Source organism: Haliotis rubra, unplaced genomic scaffold (genome assembly GCF_003918875.1).
Source record: "Haliotis rubra isolate DU_JTF1 unplaced genomic scaffold, ASM391887v1 Scf7, whole genome shotgun sequence".
Classification (NCBI taxonomy): domain Eukaryota; kingdom Metazoa; phylum Mollusca; class Gastropoda; order Lepetellida; family Haliotidae; genus Haliotis; species Haliotis rubra.
Window position 1 is genome coordinate 1994073 of NW_025767412.1, and position 17452 is coordinate 2011524.

The window sequence follows — 17452 nt, forward strand, 5'->3', positions numbered from 1 at the left end:
GCCTAACCTCGGATAACTCGAAGTATTTCAGCTAGTCCCTTCAGCAACTTAAACACAACGGTGTTTAATTGTTCAGTCACAGTCAAGTTCAAGAGAAAAAATAGAAGATAGCAGAACAGACTCCAAGGGTCCTTTTTAATATCAGTATTTTGGAAAACAAGTTACGAAAAACGTGTAGCTGGAGTGCGGCGTTAAACAAGAACATAAAAAATACAAATAGTGTTTAATACCAGCTCGGAAATAACAAGCAGTTTCAATAAAGCCCATAGTTCAGAAACTTCGGCTTCGTTTTGGAATCAGTTCCCTTGTGTCGCAGTGAGTAGTTTATTGGCTGCCTGTAAATGATCCAGTTTGGACCAGACAAACCAGAGACATAAACGAGCAAGAATCCAGGGCCCGGTTGTTCAATACTCGGTTATCTTAACCGCCGGTTAACTCCTAACGGCCGGTTAAATCCTTAACCGGCCGTTAGGTAACCGAACGTTAAATATGCGTTGTTCAAAACATGGTTAGTCATGCCGTTAGCTAACGTCGCCGTCAAAGTTTAACAGTGTGGTTAACGTCACTGGTTAGCTTCCATATATCCCATAATTCCGTTTTCTGTTTACTTCCGGTTTACCAAAAATGGAAACGCAAAATGTCGCCTGCACCCCAAGGAAAAAGAGAAGTCGAAATTTCTCTGCTGACGAAGAGAATGTAATCCAGTCAATGGTTGAGGCCAACTCTATAGTTTATCATAGGCATGCGAATGTCGTAGCGCTACGAACGTTTTGTATTGGAACACAAGGTTCCAGCCGTTGGCATAATTTATATTTCATATATATAAGACATATGATCCCAGATCTGTGTGGGACTTACTTCAATTCCAACAACAGAAAAGACATTTTAATGAAAAACTATAGCACAGCTATAGATAAAATATGATGAATCCATGAAAAAAATATTAATATTAGAAGCATGTTGTCCGTGGATAGAAAATGTATACATATTACACACAGAGTTACGCTTAGACGGCTACAGTCTTAATGAATCTTTGAATTCCCACAAGACCTATCGCTCACTTTTCACTCCTTAAATTGTCATGACTGTATGGCCAAGTCGTGAAGATGCTATCAATATCATTTATTAATTATTTGCCAAGTCTGTCAAAAATTGTAATGTATGAACACACATTGCCAAATCTTTTAACATCAAACAATATAGATGTTGTGAAATTAATACCATTAGCTTTTATCTGAAATATGCATTCAATGCCAATAGAAACTTAATATGTTACTAGCACCACGTGCAACTAATCAAACTGTAATTGTACTATAGGCCCCAGGGCCAACACTGCTGAATAAAATCGATCTATTATCCGACCTTACTGTTGACAGAAATCTCATGAATAATACTGTGCAATATCGTCATTATCTGAACGCCTTCACAGACGCATGTTCCGGAAAGATGTCTTGAAAAACATGAAGCTGAGTCTAATTTATAGATGAACATAATATCCTCGATACTCATTAATAAGGTGAACCTCCATTAATGCATAGATAGTTCTTTTCAATGTCTTCAATGACGGAAAACATGTATTGTATTTAATAAGGGTATTATAGAACGCTGCAACGATTCGGCAGAGAAATACTATTGTGCCATTGTATTCCTTCTATGAACCTATCAGTGTATAACATAAGCATTCAGATATTGTTATATCATAAGTTAAACATTCCAAATATTATCGTGTAATATGACAAGAGATAGTGTTGTGTTCGCTGTGACAAAAAGGTTTCGATATTCAAATATAACATTTAATCAAAGTGACTACGAAGTAGGCCTGCATATCACTCACAACAGAAATAGATACATAATAATGTTTTGTTTATTTTCCTACACATCAGTTGCGAGAGCAATGTTTATGCTAACTAAGTTTTCGTCAATTTATATAGCATTTTTAAAAGATGTTTGCTTCAATTAAAACATTCGAAGAATGAAAAAGAAATTAGGCCTATTGCTGAAATGATTAGTAAACATATAATTAAAATCCATCTATGGGAAGGGATGCCAGACGGACATATACAAACAAAATCGGATAATTACTTGGAGTATAGACTTTCAAAAATAGCATATTAATTAACAATGATATCAGTTTTTCATAAAATCACTAATAATTCTGAAACGTTGCCGATAAACCTGGAATCGTGTTCAGATGTTTTCATAATACACTCACACGAACGCCCAAGTGCACTTTGCGCCCTATTGGATAGTGTTTACAAAATCACGTTTCGCGATGGCCGGTATTGAAACGCCAATTACATCACTTATATTTCATATTCAGCGGCGACAAATAAATCACTGAATTCTAAGGCTGGGACGGGTACTCGGGTATTCGAATCCGGGTCGGGTACAGCTGGAATCGAGTCCTATTTCTAGGAATCGAGTATCCGGAAAGGGAGAGAGCTCTGTAATGACAAGGGCAGACAATAGCTTGTCTTTTTCATTTTGGACGTAACACACATTTACATCATTGAGTGAGTGAGTGAGTGAGTGAGTGAGTGAGTTTAGTTTTACGCTGCACTCAGCAATATTCCAGCTATATGGCGGCGGTCTGTAAATAATCGAGTCTGGACCAGACAATCCAGTGATCAACAACATGAGCATCGATGTGCGCAATTGGGAACCGTTGACATTTGTCAACCAAATCAGCGAGTCTGACCACCCGATCCCGTTAGTCGCCTCTTACGTCAAGCCCCCATGGGTTACTGAAGATCAATATTCTAACCCGGAAGTTCACGGGTTTTTACATCATTGGTATTGTCCGATTAATGGAGCATAGTTTTAATGACTGTAATTTTTCTGTGCATGAGTAGTCAGTAGTTAAGTTACAGTAGCAGCAGGAACGAAACGTTCGTTGTTATAACGAGGAGTGTAAGTAATGGTGTTACTCTCTATATTGGTTAAACAGACGTAAATTAAATAGCTTGAGGTCAGTTTTAATGTCTTATTACCAACTGTTCAAGTTTTCTATAATAATCTCTGTCAAATCGTGATTGAATATTCAGAAAGTTGACCCGAATGTATTTCTTACATTTCCGGGTACTCGATTCCGATTCGGGTACGTACATGCGGGTACTCGATTCCATTTTTTCCTACTCGTCCCAGCCCTACTGAATTCCTCATACATATTAGAATCTAATTACAACTGGTCTTTGTCACCAATACCAAGCGTCTAGATAAACTGAAACGAAAGATATTGGGGGTGGAAACAAATGCTGTGCTCGAAAGACAACACCTGTTTGAAATGTAGACAACGACAATTTCAGACTTTACACTGTGTAGCACTTTCTCAAATTTTCAGACACCCATTTGCATGGAAAGAGCATAGTAGCAAGAAATAGGAAATTAAAAATAGATACAATACAGGAATGTGATGTGTTTACACGAAACTGTCAAGTTTCTGTGCTGCGTGACGCCATGACTGACACAAAATCACGCAGAACGACACTGGCTTCTTCTCTTTCTTAAAATGGGAGTGTATTTGGCAATTTCTCTGAGGTGAAGGTCGGTAGAATAAGAGTATACACAATCACCATATCCCACCGATTACACTTTCAGTATCATAATGTAATCGTTCGGATATTTCTTTCATGAAACTAATTTAATTATCTACATTTAGCCTTGTTCAATATCATATCATACGTACAGGGTACGTGTTATATTCTTTGAAAGTGTTTGTTTGAATAATATTTACAGAAGAAATTCACACATTTAGTGTAGTAAAGCATATATAAACCTTTCCACAAGTGTTAAAAAATGAAACGTAGGCATCATGTACTTGTACAGCGTGTATTTTAGTTCCTATGATGTGCATAGTTACAGTTTCGTATGTAATTCTTCGTCAGAATAATTTCCAATATCGAAGTCCAGTCCACGATACACCCTTTCCTTTCTTTGCTGAACTGGCATCATGAAAGCAGCGTTAGCCATGAACGCCATTTGCGAGTTAACCACACTGTTAAAAAGTTAGCGAGGGCCTTAGGTGTGTTAACTTAACGTCACGTTAACAGCCTGTTAAAAGTGAAAATACTGATTAAGAATCTGATTTGCCCTGGCCGTATATTAAGACGAAGACGTCCGATACAAACAAACGTCTATGATTCTGTTTCAGTTTATTTGATTGTTTGTTTATTTAACGCCTCACTCCAATATTCCAGCTATATGTTTCTTAATAATAGTCGAGGCCAGACAATCCAGTGACTGACATCATGAGTATCAGGTCTTTGATTGGCATTTATAATTGATACACATAAGGAAGAGAGTTTATGGATGTCCACTGCTTTATTATAAGGACTACGTTTCGGAGTATAAGGTGTTGATGAAGGAGTAAGGATATACTCCAAAACGTTTTGTTTCTCATAATAAAGAACTTGACATCCATAAACTCTCTTCCTTTTGTCATGAGTATCGATCACATGCATTAACAGTCAGCGAGCCTGACCAGCCGATCATGTAAGTTGCCTCTTACGACAAGCATGGGTTGGTGAAGACCAATTCTTATCCGGATCTTCACGGGTACTATATGGATGGCCGTGATGTGACTGTAACAGTGCTGACTTCGGCGTAAACAAATAAACTAATTAACTAAATGTAGCATATTGAAATTGTAAGGTACTAGGTTAAAATGCCCCTCAAAGGCTTCCATAGATTGCAACAGCTGTTTGTAATTGTGTTTCAGAGGAGTATGCCAAGTATTGTTGTAGGGCGATCAAAAACGGTTCATCCACCTCAACCTCCCGGTTCGACTGTGCCTCGGACGGCGGGTGTTGTTGGTAAGTCGACAAGCAGTACTGCTGTGATCTAGACAAGTATGTGTCCTTTCTGTTCACAACTGAGACATTAAGGATATAAAAACCAAAAACTTCAAGTTATCTTCTCCAGCAACTCCTCGCCATCTCCCGTTTCCATAGCCAGTTTGTGATTAACACATATGAACCTGCTCAATGCGATTACCAGAATTGTTTTTTTCTTGTTCCAACACAGATTTAACGACAAAAAGTAACGTTTTCTGATATGATTTACACTGTGTGAAAAGTTTAACGTTTTCTGATATGATTTACACTGTGTGACCACGTTTGCCTTCAACATTCCTCTAACCTTTCCTTGCCAATACCAAACCAAAAGCCTAATACATTTAACAAATATTTCAACCTTGTTGTCCATATAGATGTGCCAACTTCATCGAGCTGATACAACATCAAATAGCAGGTCTTGGGGTAACTTGTGATGGACATTATATACAATCTTAAACCAATATTTTATGACACTGTACATGGATGCTATATGTAGAGGGTACCTTCCTAGCTCCCCACACACAGCTGCTGCACGAGGGTTTGTATTCACACTTTACTTTGTATTTACAATTAACATTTTCAATTACCTGGGCACTTTCAAAACCACAAACTCACTTCAATTGTAGGTATTTTATTAACACCTCGCCACCTAAACGAGTACATCGTATCTGTGCTTTGTAAAGGTAGTAAAGACAATGTATGAAGCCCAATCATATATGACTTACACTTGATTGGTTCAAGAAGCACCTTCCCTTCTCTGTGATTGTGATGGAAGGAGTTTTTGACGCAGACAGGTTTCGTATCGAAGCGGCTGAGTGTTTATAAACACAGGGACTATGGTGAGAAGTATGCATGAATATTTCACATTCAAGCTATATCGCGACGATCTTGGCCAGGCGAGCGAGTTGACATCATAGCAACGATTACACGCTGTCTGCTGGGTCACGGTGACCTGACCTTGATCGTCCCTTGTTCTGCCTACATACAGAGGTGTGTTTTGTTGGGTATAACGACCATTAGGACAGATTCTGTAGTACTCTCAGATCAACATGCGTCAGCCTGGTAATAAAATAAAATAAATATTATAAGTTGTTCACTGGTCACGAGAGGCACATGGGTTGATGTACCAACTGTGTGTGTTTAGGTTCATTTACAAACATAGAGGGTACATCAACCCATGGGCCCCGAGGGACCAGTGAACAACGTATTTATCTTACCGAACACTTCAATGTTAATTTTGAACTGTTTGAAGCACGGGTATTGGATCATAATATGGAGTACAAGAGCACTTGGCAATTAACCAAAACCGACCACGACAGACGACAAGAAATACATTCGCAAAATATCGGTAATTTCCGTACATCATACGTGACTCAATTATTCGAGATAAAGAATTACTAACACGAAGCACCGAATGAATTCCCACACTTCGGCTATCCCAGTGGGTGACATAGAAAATGTTACTCGCTTGTAAGCGGGTACATTGAAAATAATAGAACAGCACTCAGCCAATCAGAAAACGACATTTATGTGTGAGGTAAGATAAGCGCAAGGCTGTTTCAATATTCTAAAGAGTGTTTGAGGTGCGGATGAATCTAACAAGATGTTTGGAGCTGGGTTGGGCAAGGGCAGGATGCAATATAGGTATGGGATTCAAACTCTCACGTGTGAAATATATTTCAAGTTACAATAAACAAAAATGAAACATGGAAGCGACTGCGCACGTTTGAAATTTCTGCAATTTATCCTAGGTATTCCATAGTTTTAACAGTTTTTGTATGGTAGAAGAGAGTTTTCGTTACACACAAGGTTCACATTTCTCCCCTAGCACGAAAACCGAGTCCGATGTTCTCTCAAATGTCCGAAAACGGAACCCTATCGGCAAACTTTTCGGACATTAGAGAGAACATCGGACTCGTTTTCGTGTTTGGGGAGACACGTGAACCTTGTGTATAACAAAACTCTTTTAACTTGATACAAAAACTGTTTTAACTACGGAATAGGCATTCGTAGCACTACGTCGTTTGTAAGCCAGTAATGTAGTATAGAGTTACGTTAGGTCGTACTGTTACGAACGCTTTGTGGATCGGTGCCCTGAACAATAATGCCCAATGATATGGATACTGTGTTAGCTCACATACTTACGAAAGTCGGGAGACGACATCGTATGTAAATGTTTACTTTTGTTAATGATGAAATGAAGCTTAACACGTGATGAAATGAAGCTTAACATGTTCTGCACGAATTGCATCCTTTTCATACGTGAATCATTCTCGTGGACACTCGTGGGACACGATGACATGTGTCAACCAAGTCAGCGAGCCTGACCACCCGAACCCGTTAGTCGCCTTCTACGACAAGCATGGGTTGCTGAAAACCAATTGTAACCCGGATCAGATTGAATCTACACTGCTTTAGCAATTTTGCTTCCTGAGCACCGAAAGAAGACTGTACTACTACTTGATAAACTTTATCGATAACAACTTTTTTTTATTTCGTGAATGCGACGTTTCGATATAGATTCGTGTACCGTTGTAAATTAAGAATGTAAAAGAATCTGTATCGAAACGAAATAAAGGAAGTTGTTATCCATAAAGTTTGATATTGTACTTTCCATCTTCTAAAGTGCCAATTAAGGAAGTTTGCACATGTTTACTACTTTACGATAAACGAAGAGACACCAGCATGATATCGTCCTGTGTTTAGAAATAAACAGCGATCGTGTAAAAAGATTACTCCTGAAAATACAGCACAACATTATATACATTTGAACTAAAATACTCTTTATCATATTTATCAACATAATTTTACTTATACATGCTTACGTTTGTTTTGGATCTCCCATGTTGGTACAATGTCTGAAGACAATTCTCAACTCACAGGCCGAAACTATTGCCAAGTGTTGCACATGCTTTACACATATACTTATCCACCCATCAGGACCCGTGAAGATCCGGGTTAGAATTGATCTTCAGCAACCCATGCTTGTCGTACCCGTGAAGATCCGGGTTAGAATTGATCTTCAGCAACCCATGCTTGTCGTAAGAAGCGACTAACGGGATCGGGTGGTCAGGCTCGCTGACCAGGTTGACACATGTCATCGTGTCCCAATTGCATAGATCGATGCTCATGCTGTTGATCACTGGATATCTGGTCCGGACTCTGATTATTTACAGACCGTCGCCATATAGCTGGAATATTGCTGAGTGCGGCGTAAAACTAAACTCGCTCACTCACTCACTCACTCACTCACTCGATTATTTACAGACCGTCGCCATATAGCTGGAATATTGCTGAGTGCGGCGTAAAACTAAACTCGCTCACTCACTCGATTATTTACAGACCGTCGCCATATACCTGGAATATTGCTGAGTGCGGCGTAAAACTAAACTCGCTCACTCACTCACTCACTCGATTATTTACAGACCGTCGCCATATACCTGGAATATTGCTGAGTGCGGCGTAAAACTAAACTCACTCACTCAATCACTCGATTATTTACAGACCGCCGCCATATAGCCGGAATATTGTTGAGTGCGGTGTTAAACAACTAACAAACAGTCTCCAGAAAATGTGTGGAATCAAAGTTTGACGGCGATATTAATGCTTCTTTCTGTTTCAGATACGCTCTTGAGCTGGGTTTAGGCATTGGGGCAGGTACCATTGTACTGCTGATCATAAACGCTGTCATCGTCTGCTGCTTTGTCAAGTCCATGGGTTATACCTGGAATGACTGCTGTAAAGGGGAGAGTTACCTCCCCTGAAGTTTTCCTCCTCTAACCTCTTTCTCATGCAATCGGTAATCATACCCCAGTCTGAGGCGACAAAGATTTATAGTTTTGTCGATGACAGATGATATTCATCTATGCTTGCATCATTTGGAACACTCAGTTTATTCCATCGTCTGTAATATTTTAGCTGAGTGAACCCCTGTGTGAGATATATAGTGTAACTGTGTAAGGTGCAGTGAAACTGATTACTATGTAGGGTGAGACGAGTGATGGAGTACAGTGAAACTGATTACTATGTAGGGTGAGACGAGTGATGGAGTACAGTGAAACTGATTACTATGGAGGGTGAGACGAGTGATGGTGTACATTAAAACTGATGGCTAAGTAAGGTGACTGACTGAGTTTTAGTTTTACGCCGCTTTTAGCAATATTCCAGCAATATCACGGCGGGGACACCAGAAATAGGCTTAACACATTGTGCCCATGTGGGGAATCGAACCCGGATCCTCGGCGTGACGAACCAACGCTTTAACCACTAGGCTACCCCACCGCCCCCCTAAGTAAGGTGAGATAGTGATGAAACACATTGAATATAATTCCTATGTAAGTTACGATGGCGTGTTTTCCACCCTTTGGAGACTGTTTCGCGAAATGCCACATCGTTTCTTCTGTGGGTTTGACGCTCTACAGTTTGAATAAAGCTGCGTTGCTTGGTTTCAGGTCGAGACAAGTCATTAGACATAACACGGAACAGCGGCACGGGGGTTGTTTACAGGACTACCCGACAGGGTGCTTACAGAACTACCCGACAGGGTTACAGGACTACCCGACCGGGTGTTTACAGGACTACCCGACAGGGTTACAGGACTACCCGACCGGGTGTTTACAGGACTACCCGACAGGGTTTACAGGACTACCCGACCGGGTGTTTACAGGACTACCCGACCGGGTGTTTACAGGACTACCCGACAGGGTGCTTACAGGACTACCCGACCGGGTGCTTACAGGACTACCCGACCGGGTGCTTACAGAACTACCCGACAGGGTTACAGGACTACCCGACCGGGTGTTTACAGGACTACCCGACAGGGTTACAGGACTACCCGACAGGGTTACAGGACTACCCGACCGGGTGTTTACAGGACTACCCGACCGGGTGTTTACAGGACAACCCGACAGGGTGCTTACAGGACTACCCGACCGGGTGCTTACAGGACTACCCGACCGGGTGTTTACTACCCGACCGGGTGTTTAGGACTACCCGACCGGGTGTTTACAGGACTACCCGACCGGGTGTTTACAGGACTACCCGACCGGGTGTTTACAGGACTACCCGACCGGGTGTTTACAGGACCCCGACAAGTTTACAGGACTACCCGACCGGGTGTTTACAGGACTACCCGACCGGGTGTTTACAGGACTACCCGACCGGGTGTTTACAGGACTACCCGACCGGGTGTTTACAGGACTACCCGACCGGGTGTTTACAGGACTACCCGACCGGGTGTTTACAGGACTACCCGACAAGGTGCTTACAGGACTACCGACCGGATGCTTACAGGACTACCCGACATTAATTGAAACGCTTACTACGTACAATGAATTTACGCACTTGACTAAAAATATTTTCATTTATATTTTGGGGGAGGCTAAGGCTGCTGTACAGAATATACAGTCACTCGGTGATATATCATACAACAAGCAAAGACGTTCAGCTATAGATGTACAAATTCGTTTTAACACTCTCATGTTAATGTCATCAGGTCCACTAGCTTTGTTTGCTGGTAAGGCCTTAATCATCTCAGATACCTCCTTTTCGGTTACAATGACATTTGTTATACTGTTAACACAGCGATGGCTAACAGGTGGCAAAGTCTTGCCGCCGTCATTAACATTTGAAACAGATAGAAAATATTCATTTAATATTTGAGCGTTATCCAAATCTGTACAAAGTGAAGGTATCCCAGAATCATCAGTGACAAGAAGGGGAGTGGGCCCCGATGAAGTAGTAACCACCTGATTGAGTAGACTGAGGTGATAAATAGTTATCAACATTAGATATAAAGTTTTCCTTGGCTATTCTTTCAGATTATTTACTCTATTCCTTTGCATTTTGTATTGTAAATAGCTCAGAAGTATTCAGAGATCGAAATGCATTTTTCCTTAGACGTTCTCTTTTCTTTTAAGTATGTAACGAGGGGCGTTGAAAAAGTAGTCAGCCTAACTATATTCTCGATGTCCAGTGTTTCCAGTTTATTTTGCAGGAATCATTAGCAGAGTCATATCCAAAATTTCATGTCAGTTATGTGGTTAACGAGACATCACAACATATTGGGGTATAATGTTTCTTACAACTTTGCAGAAAATGGAAAACGATCTGCCATTTGGTATCTAGTAATAGTAATAGTCCGCTTATATGGCGCTCATATCCAGGCACATTGCCTGCTCACTTACGTTTTTATTACAATTTACGTCAAGTTTATTACAATTTGCTGCAAGTATTACAATTTGCGTTTCAGTCAACCGACTGAGACAGCAGCTTGAAAGTGGATGAAGATCACTATTCAGTTCCTGGACGCAGCAGGTCACTTATTGAAGCTTCAGTAAGCTACAAAATCCAAGTGCAGTGTAATAGTTAACAGCAAGTGCCATTTTGATTATTGTATTGTATTGTATATTAGTATTATCATTTGCTATGAATAAAAATATGAAAGGAATACATTTTTTATATTTTAATGGAAAAAAAGCACTTTGGCTACATGTGCTACTAATGAAATTAAATTAAAGCTAAGGGAGATTCCATTTATATCTGAAGGGGGTAAACTTATTACTCACGCATTAAATAACAGTAACCAGACCATAAATTGTTGTTATAAGACTGTAGGCGAAATGGGATGTAGGCGAAATGGGAACATGTTCGAGTAATTAGTTTTTCGATTAATATATATTTTAATATAATTCAATTAATGTCGCCTATAGACAAAGCATTTATCCGATTTTTCCATGTGTCGTTTTAAAATTTGTGATGACAACGAACACACATCGAGAGTTTATTCATAATGTTCTTATTAAAAATACAAACAAATGAGTATACAATAAAATGCCCCATTACATTGTGTAAATCGGTTGTGGTGCGTTTTGTTTTTAACGTTTTTGATAGGTGGACCCGTAGATATGGTGAAAACCCACACAGGAAATGTCCTATCCTTTAAATCCATGTGTCTATTATTTCACGGGACACTATTACCTGTGACACAGCTACAGTAAACAATCGTCAATTCAACAAACGGTAGTACATGGAGTCTGTACTCAGAACATCAACCCTCCCTGTTGTGTGTCTTCTAGTTGTACACTATGTAGCAGGTAAATCATTGTTTTACCCACACTTGTTACTGTCTTATCGTAAACATAATGATTATAGCGGTACTTCAGATTCAAAGGTTTAAATTGAATACCTGTGACATACCTGACTACCTGACCTACTTTCACACCTGTAACCTCAGACAGTAGAATGTGAATACACTGAGACCTCATATCTGCCACATGTATCAAATCAAAGGTGTAAATACATATTTTCAACTTAAACTAATAATCATCGTTTATCACAGTAATAATGTATATTGGTTGTACTGTCCTTATGTCATAAAAACGGTCCACGGATAATAGTGTTCCCTGTGATATAATATGTGCTATATGTGCAACACGCTTAAATGTAAATAGAAGCATTATTTATAGAGACCCAGGGCGGCGCGGCGTGTGACAGCCCCTATATCAACAACGGGAGACCAGTTAATATACCAGAAGGTATGTATGTATGTATCAACAAAATTGTAGATGAAGACCTTATGAAATATGATACGTCCGACACTTGTGTGATATGTTGAAAATACAGCTGTCTCCAAATAAAACTTTGGTCCCTGCCCAATCTTAATTTGGCCATCCCTATGAGGTTTGTTGAATTCGAATTATTTCGGCTAGTCCAGCAACTTAAACACAACGATGTTTAACTGTTCAGTCACAGTCAAGCTGAAGAGAAAAACTACAGATAGTAGAAGAGACTCCACGTGTTCTTCCCTATATGAAGATTTCGGAATACAAGTTACAAAAAACGTTTAGCTGGAGTGCGGCGTTAAACAACAAAACAAAATACAAATAGTGTTTAATACCAGATCGGAAATATCAAGTGGTTTCGATAAAGAAACTTCACCAGGTCATGATGACACACAACATCTCACCAGGTACGTCATGATGACACACAATCAATAAGTCAGCAGGTCACGGTGACGCACAATCAATAAGTCACCAGGTCACAATGACACACAATCAATAAGTCACCAGGTCACAATGACACACAATCGATAAATCACCAGGTCACCATGACACACAATCAATAAATCACCAGGTCACAATGACACACAATCAGTAACACACCAGGTCACAATGGCACACAATCAATAAGTCACCAGGTCACGATGACACACAATCAATAAGTCACCAGGTCACGATGACACACAATCAATAAGTCACCAGGTCACAATGAGACACAATCAGCAAGCCACCGGGTCACGATGGCACACAATTAGTAAGACACCATGGCCAGATCACGATGACACACAACAATAAGTCACCTTATCTGAGCACCCGACACTTCAAATCACAACGTATGACTTGTATGAGACAGGAACTACTGCAGATTAAGAACCTTGTTTGCTATGCTATTAAGACAAAAAAACGTCTACTACAAACACACGTCTATGATTCTGTTTCAGTCTCTTTATGTTTGTGTGTTGTTTAACGCCTCACTCTGCAATATTCCAGCTATATCACCGCAGTTCGTAAATAATAAACCAGACAATCCAGTGATTAACGTCATGAGCATCGATAATATGCATTAGCAAAGGCCACCCGATCCTGAAAGTTGGCTTTTAGAAGCATAGTTTGTTGAAAACTTATTCTAATCCGGATCTTTAATGGTCCATTTCAGAGGAGTATGCCAAGTACTGCTGTAAGGCGAAATATTACCCCCCATTCACCACAGCCTCCCGGTTCGACTGTGCTTCGGAAGGCGGGTGTTGCGGGGAAGTCGACAAGCAGTACTGCTGTGATCTAGACAAGTAAGTGTCATTTCTATTCGGGAAAATCTAATCAACCCTTCATAGGAACTCTCTTCATGAGCGGGCGAATTTGTCAGCTTCCAATCAGCTTCGCGGCCTCTGAACAGTTTAAGCAAATAAGTAATACCCCTATCAGCCTCCTGATCCTCTGAAAGGGCAGTCTGCGCCATTCCTCGTGTAAGGCAGCTTCCAATTGGGTCAGGTTCTGTATAGGAGGATCCCTTTGTTGCACACGAGGACCAGTCATGTCCCAGATATGCTCCAAAAGGTTATGATCGGGGCTCATTCGATCGTGAGATATGTTGGGGGGTGCTTAACTAAGTTCTTTGTGTATATTTCATCCTTGTTGCCCATATATATCTACCAACTTTATCGAGTTGATACAACATGAAATAGCAGGCCTTGGGATAGTCTGTGGTGGGTATTATATACAACTTTTAACCAATTTTATATGACATACTGTTCAAGGATGCTATATGTAGGGTTTGTATTCACAAGTTTTCTTTGAAATTTACAACTTACATTTTCTACTTCACCTGGACACTTTCAAACCACTTCTATTTTGGCTATTGTATTACCAATTCGCCACCCAAACGAGTACATCGTATCTGTGCTTTGTAAAGGAAGTAAGAAATGAAGCCGAAACACATAAGAAAGCTTACACGTGATTGGTTCAAGAAGCACCTCCCTTCTCTTCTGATTGTGAGAGAAGGAGTTGTCAGATCTTGACGCAGACAGGTTTCGTATCGGAGAGACTGAGTGTTTATTAAACACAGGGACTATGGTAAGTGAAGAGTATGCATGAATACTTTATATTCACGCTATATTGCGACGATCTTGGCCAGGCGAGCGACATCTCAGCAACGATAATTTATGCTTCTTGTCTGTTTCAGAGTCGCTCTTCAGTTGGGTTTAGGCATTGGGGCAGGTGCTATTGTACTTCTGGTCATAATCGCTGTCATCGTGTGCTGCTGTCTCAAGTCCGCAGGCTATACCTGCAATGATTGTTGTAAAGGTTAGAGTTACCTCCCCTGAAGTTTTCCTCCTATAACTTCTTTATACCTCCATTTAGGAGTTTTCCCCACAACCTCTTTCTCAGGCAAACATACACTACTGTGCTACTCCAGACAAAGAATTATAGTTTTGTCAATGACAGCTATTCATCCATGCTCGCATCCTGGGGCACACTCTGCATAATATTAAGTTGTGTGAAACACTTGTGTAAGATACAGTGAAACTGGCTAGCTTTTCCTGAAACGTTCGTAGCCTTACTGATTACTATAAGGTGAGAAAAGTGATGAACACAGTAAAGCTGATTACTAAGTAAGGTGATACAGGTAACGAAGTACAGTGAAACTGATTACTACGTAAGGTGAGACGGATGATAAAGTACAGTGAAACTGATTACTACGTAAGGTGAGAACAGTGCTGAAGTACAGTGAAACTGATTACTACGTAAGGTGAGAACAGTGATGAAGTACAGTGAAACTGATTACTACGTAAGGTGAGACGGATGATGAAGTACAGTGAAACTGATTACTATGTAAGGTGAGAAGAATGATGAAGTACAGTAAAGCTGATTACTAAGTAAGGTGATACAGGTAACGAAGTACAGTGAAACTGATTACTATGTACGGTGAGAAGAGTGATGAAGTACAGTGAAACTGATTACTATGTAAGGTGAGACGGATGATGAAGTACAGTGAAACTGATTACTAAGTAAGGTGAGACGGATGATGAAGTACAGTGAAACTGAGAACAACTGTGTAAGGTGAGATAGTGAGTGAGTATGGTTTTTCACTGCTTTTAATAGCAACATTCCAGCAATATCACGGCGCGGACACCAGAAATGGACTTCACACATTGTACCCATGTGGGTCTTCCGCGTGAGGAGCAAACGCTTAGACCAATAGGCTACCCCACCTGTAGGGTGAGATTGGTGATGTAGTATAGTTAAACTAATGTCTGGGTAAGGTGAGACGAGTGTTGAAATACTGATTTCTCTGCAAGGTGAAATAGACATGAAACACATTGAATCTGATTCCTATGTAAGTTACTATGCCGTGTTTTAAACTGATTACTGGGTAAGGTGAGACGAGTGTTGAAATACATAGAAGCTGATTACACTGTGAGGTGAGATAGAGATAAGTACAATCAAACTGATTACTGGGTAAGGTGAGACGAGTGTTGAAATACATAGAAGCTGATTACTCTGTAAGGTGAGATAGAGATGAAGTACAGTGAAGCTGATTACTATCTAAAGTGAGATAGAGATGAAGTACAGTAAAGCTGATTACTATGTAAGGTGAGATAGAGATGAAGTACAGTAAAGCTGATTACTCTGTAAGGTGAGACAGAGATGAAGTACAGTAAAGCTGATTACTATGTAAGGTGAGATAGATATGAAGTACAGTAAGGCTGATTACTCTGTAAGGTGAGATAGAGATGAAGTACAGTGAAGCTGATTACTATGTAAGGTGAGATAGAGATGAAGTACAGTAAAGCAGATTACTATGTAAGGTGAGACAGAGTTGAAGTACAGTGAAGCTGATTAGTCTGTAAGGTGAGATAGAGATGAAGTACAGTAAAGCTGATTACTATGTAAGGTGGGATAGAGATGAAGTACTGTGAAGCTGATTACTATGTAAGGTGAGATAGAGATGAAGTACAGTGAAGCTGATTACTATGTAAGGTGAGATAGAGATGAAGTACAGTAAGGCTGATTACTATGTAAGGTGAGATAGAGATGATGTACTGTGAAGCTGATTACTATGTAAGGTGAGATAGAGATGAAGTACAGTAAGGCTGATTACTATGTAAGGTGAGATAGAGATGAAGTACAGTGAAGCTGATTACTATGTAAGGTGAGATAGAGATAAAGTACAGTGAAGCTGATTACTATGTAAGGTGAGATAGAGATGAAGTACAGTGAAGCTGATTACTCTGTAAGGTGAGATAGAGATGAAGTACAGTGAAGCTGATTACTGTCTTAGTTAGAAGTGACTAACATCGCTTCTTCTGTGGGTTTGACGCTCCACAGTTTGAATAAAGCTGTCTTGTTTGGTTTCAGATTGGAACAAGCCATTAGATTTAACAACATGGAACAACGGCACACGCTCTAACTTCGCTTTAGACAACACATGGGGTGATTACAGGGATACCAGAGAGGGTGTATACAGGACTTCCCGACAGGTTGCTAACGAGAATACCCGATCAAATGCCAGTATTTCCTTCCACCGTGAACGCGACACCGAACCTGTATCTACCATCGTAATGTCCCCCACAGCGCCCCCAGCATATGTTCCAGATGTTCCACCAGATGCCCCGCCCCCGTCCTATACTGAAGTCATACGAAATCCGCATGTATTCCCCCGTACTGATAAGGGCAACGGTATATAGAGCATAGGAGTGAATGAGTGGGCAAGCTTAGTTTTTGCCGGCTTTAGCAATAATCCAGCAATATCACGGCGGGTGACAACAGAAATGGGGCTCACACATTGTACCCATGTAGGAAATCGAACCCATGACGAGCAAACGCTTCAGCAACTAGGCTACACCTTACATCGGGACTGATTAAGCGAAATTGTTGGCACTGTTTCGTGATCCTTGAGTGGGAAAATAACAAAACACTAGGCCTGGATAAAAAAAAATATCAATAATCAGAAATATCGTCGATGGAATCATCATTAATGATGATTGATATGAACATTATGTAATTGATAGTATCATAAATGGACAATTGTGATGAAATAGTTTTACAATTTACTCAGAAAAT

General features: G+C 40.3%; 1 protein-coding gene across 1 annotated transcript; it reads left to right on the forward strand.

Moving 5' to 3' along the window:
• Positions 1-11826: 11826 nt before the first annotated feature.
• On the forward strand, positions 11827-17300 carry LOC124258666. Its single transcript, XM_046692738.1, has 5 exons — positions 11827-11926; positions 12299-12367; positions 13548-13677; positions 14571-14692; positions 16748-17300. The coding sequence occupies exons 1-5, from the start codon at positions 11860-11862 to the stop codon at positions 17074-17076; spliced, it is 717 nt and encodes a 238-aa protein (XP_046548694.1). The 5' UTR covers positions 11827-11859; the 3' UTR covers positions 17077-17300.
• The last annotated feature ends 152 nt before the right edge of the window (positions 17301-17452 follow it).

Bases quoted from the DNA above. Each gene is read 5' to 3' on its own strand.
- LOC124258666 (XM_046692738.1), top strand. From the start codon at position 11,860: ATGGAGTCTGTACTCAGAACATCAACCCTCCCTGTTGTGTGTCTTCTA. The intron at 12,368-13,547 runs GTATGTATGTAT...GGTCCATTTCAG, and splicing joins ACCAGTTAATATACCAGAAG to AGGAGTATGCCAAGTACTGC. The intron at 14,693-16,747 runs GTTAGAGTTACC...GTTTGGTTTCAG, and splicing joins CTGCAATGATTGTTGTAAAG to ATTGGAACAAGCCATTAGAT.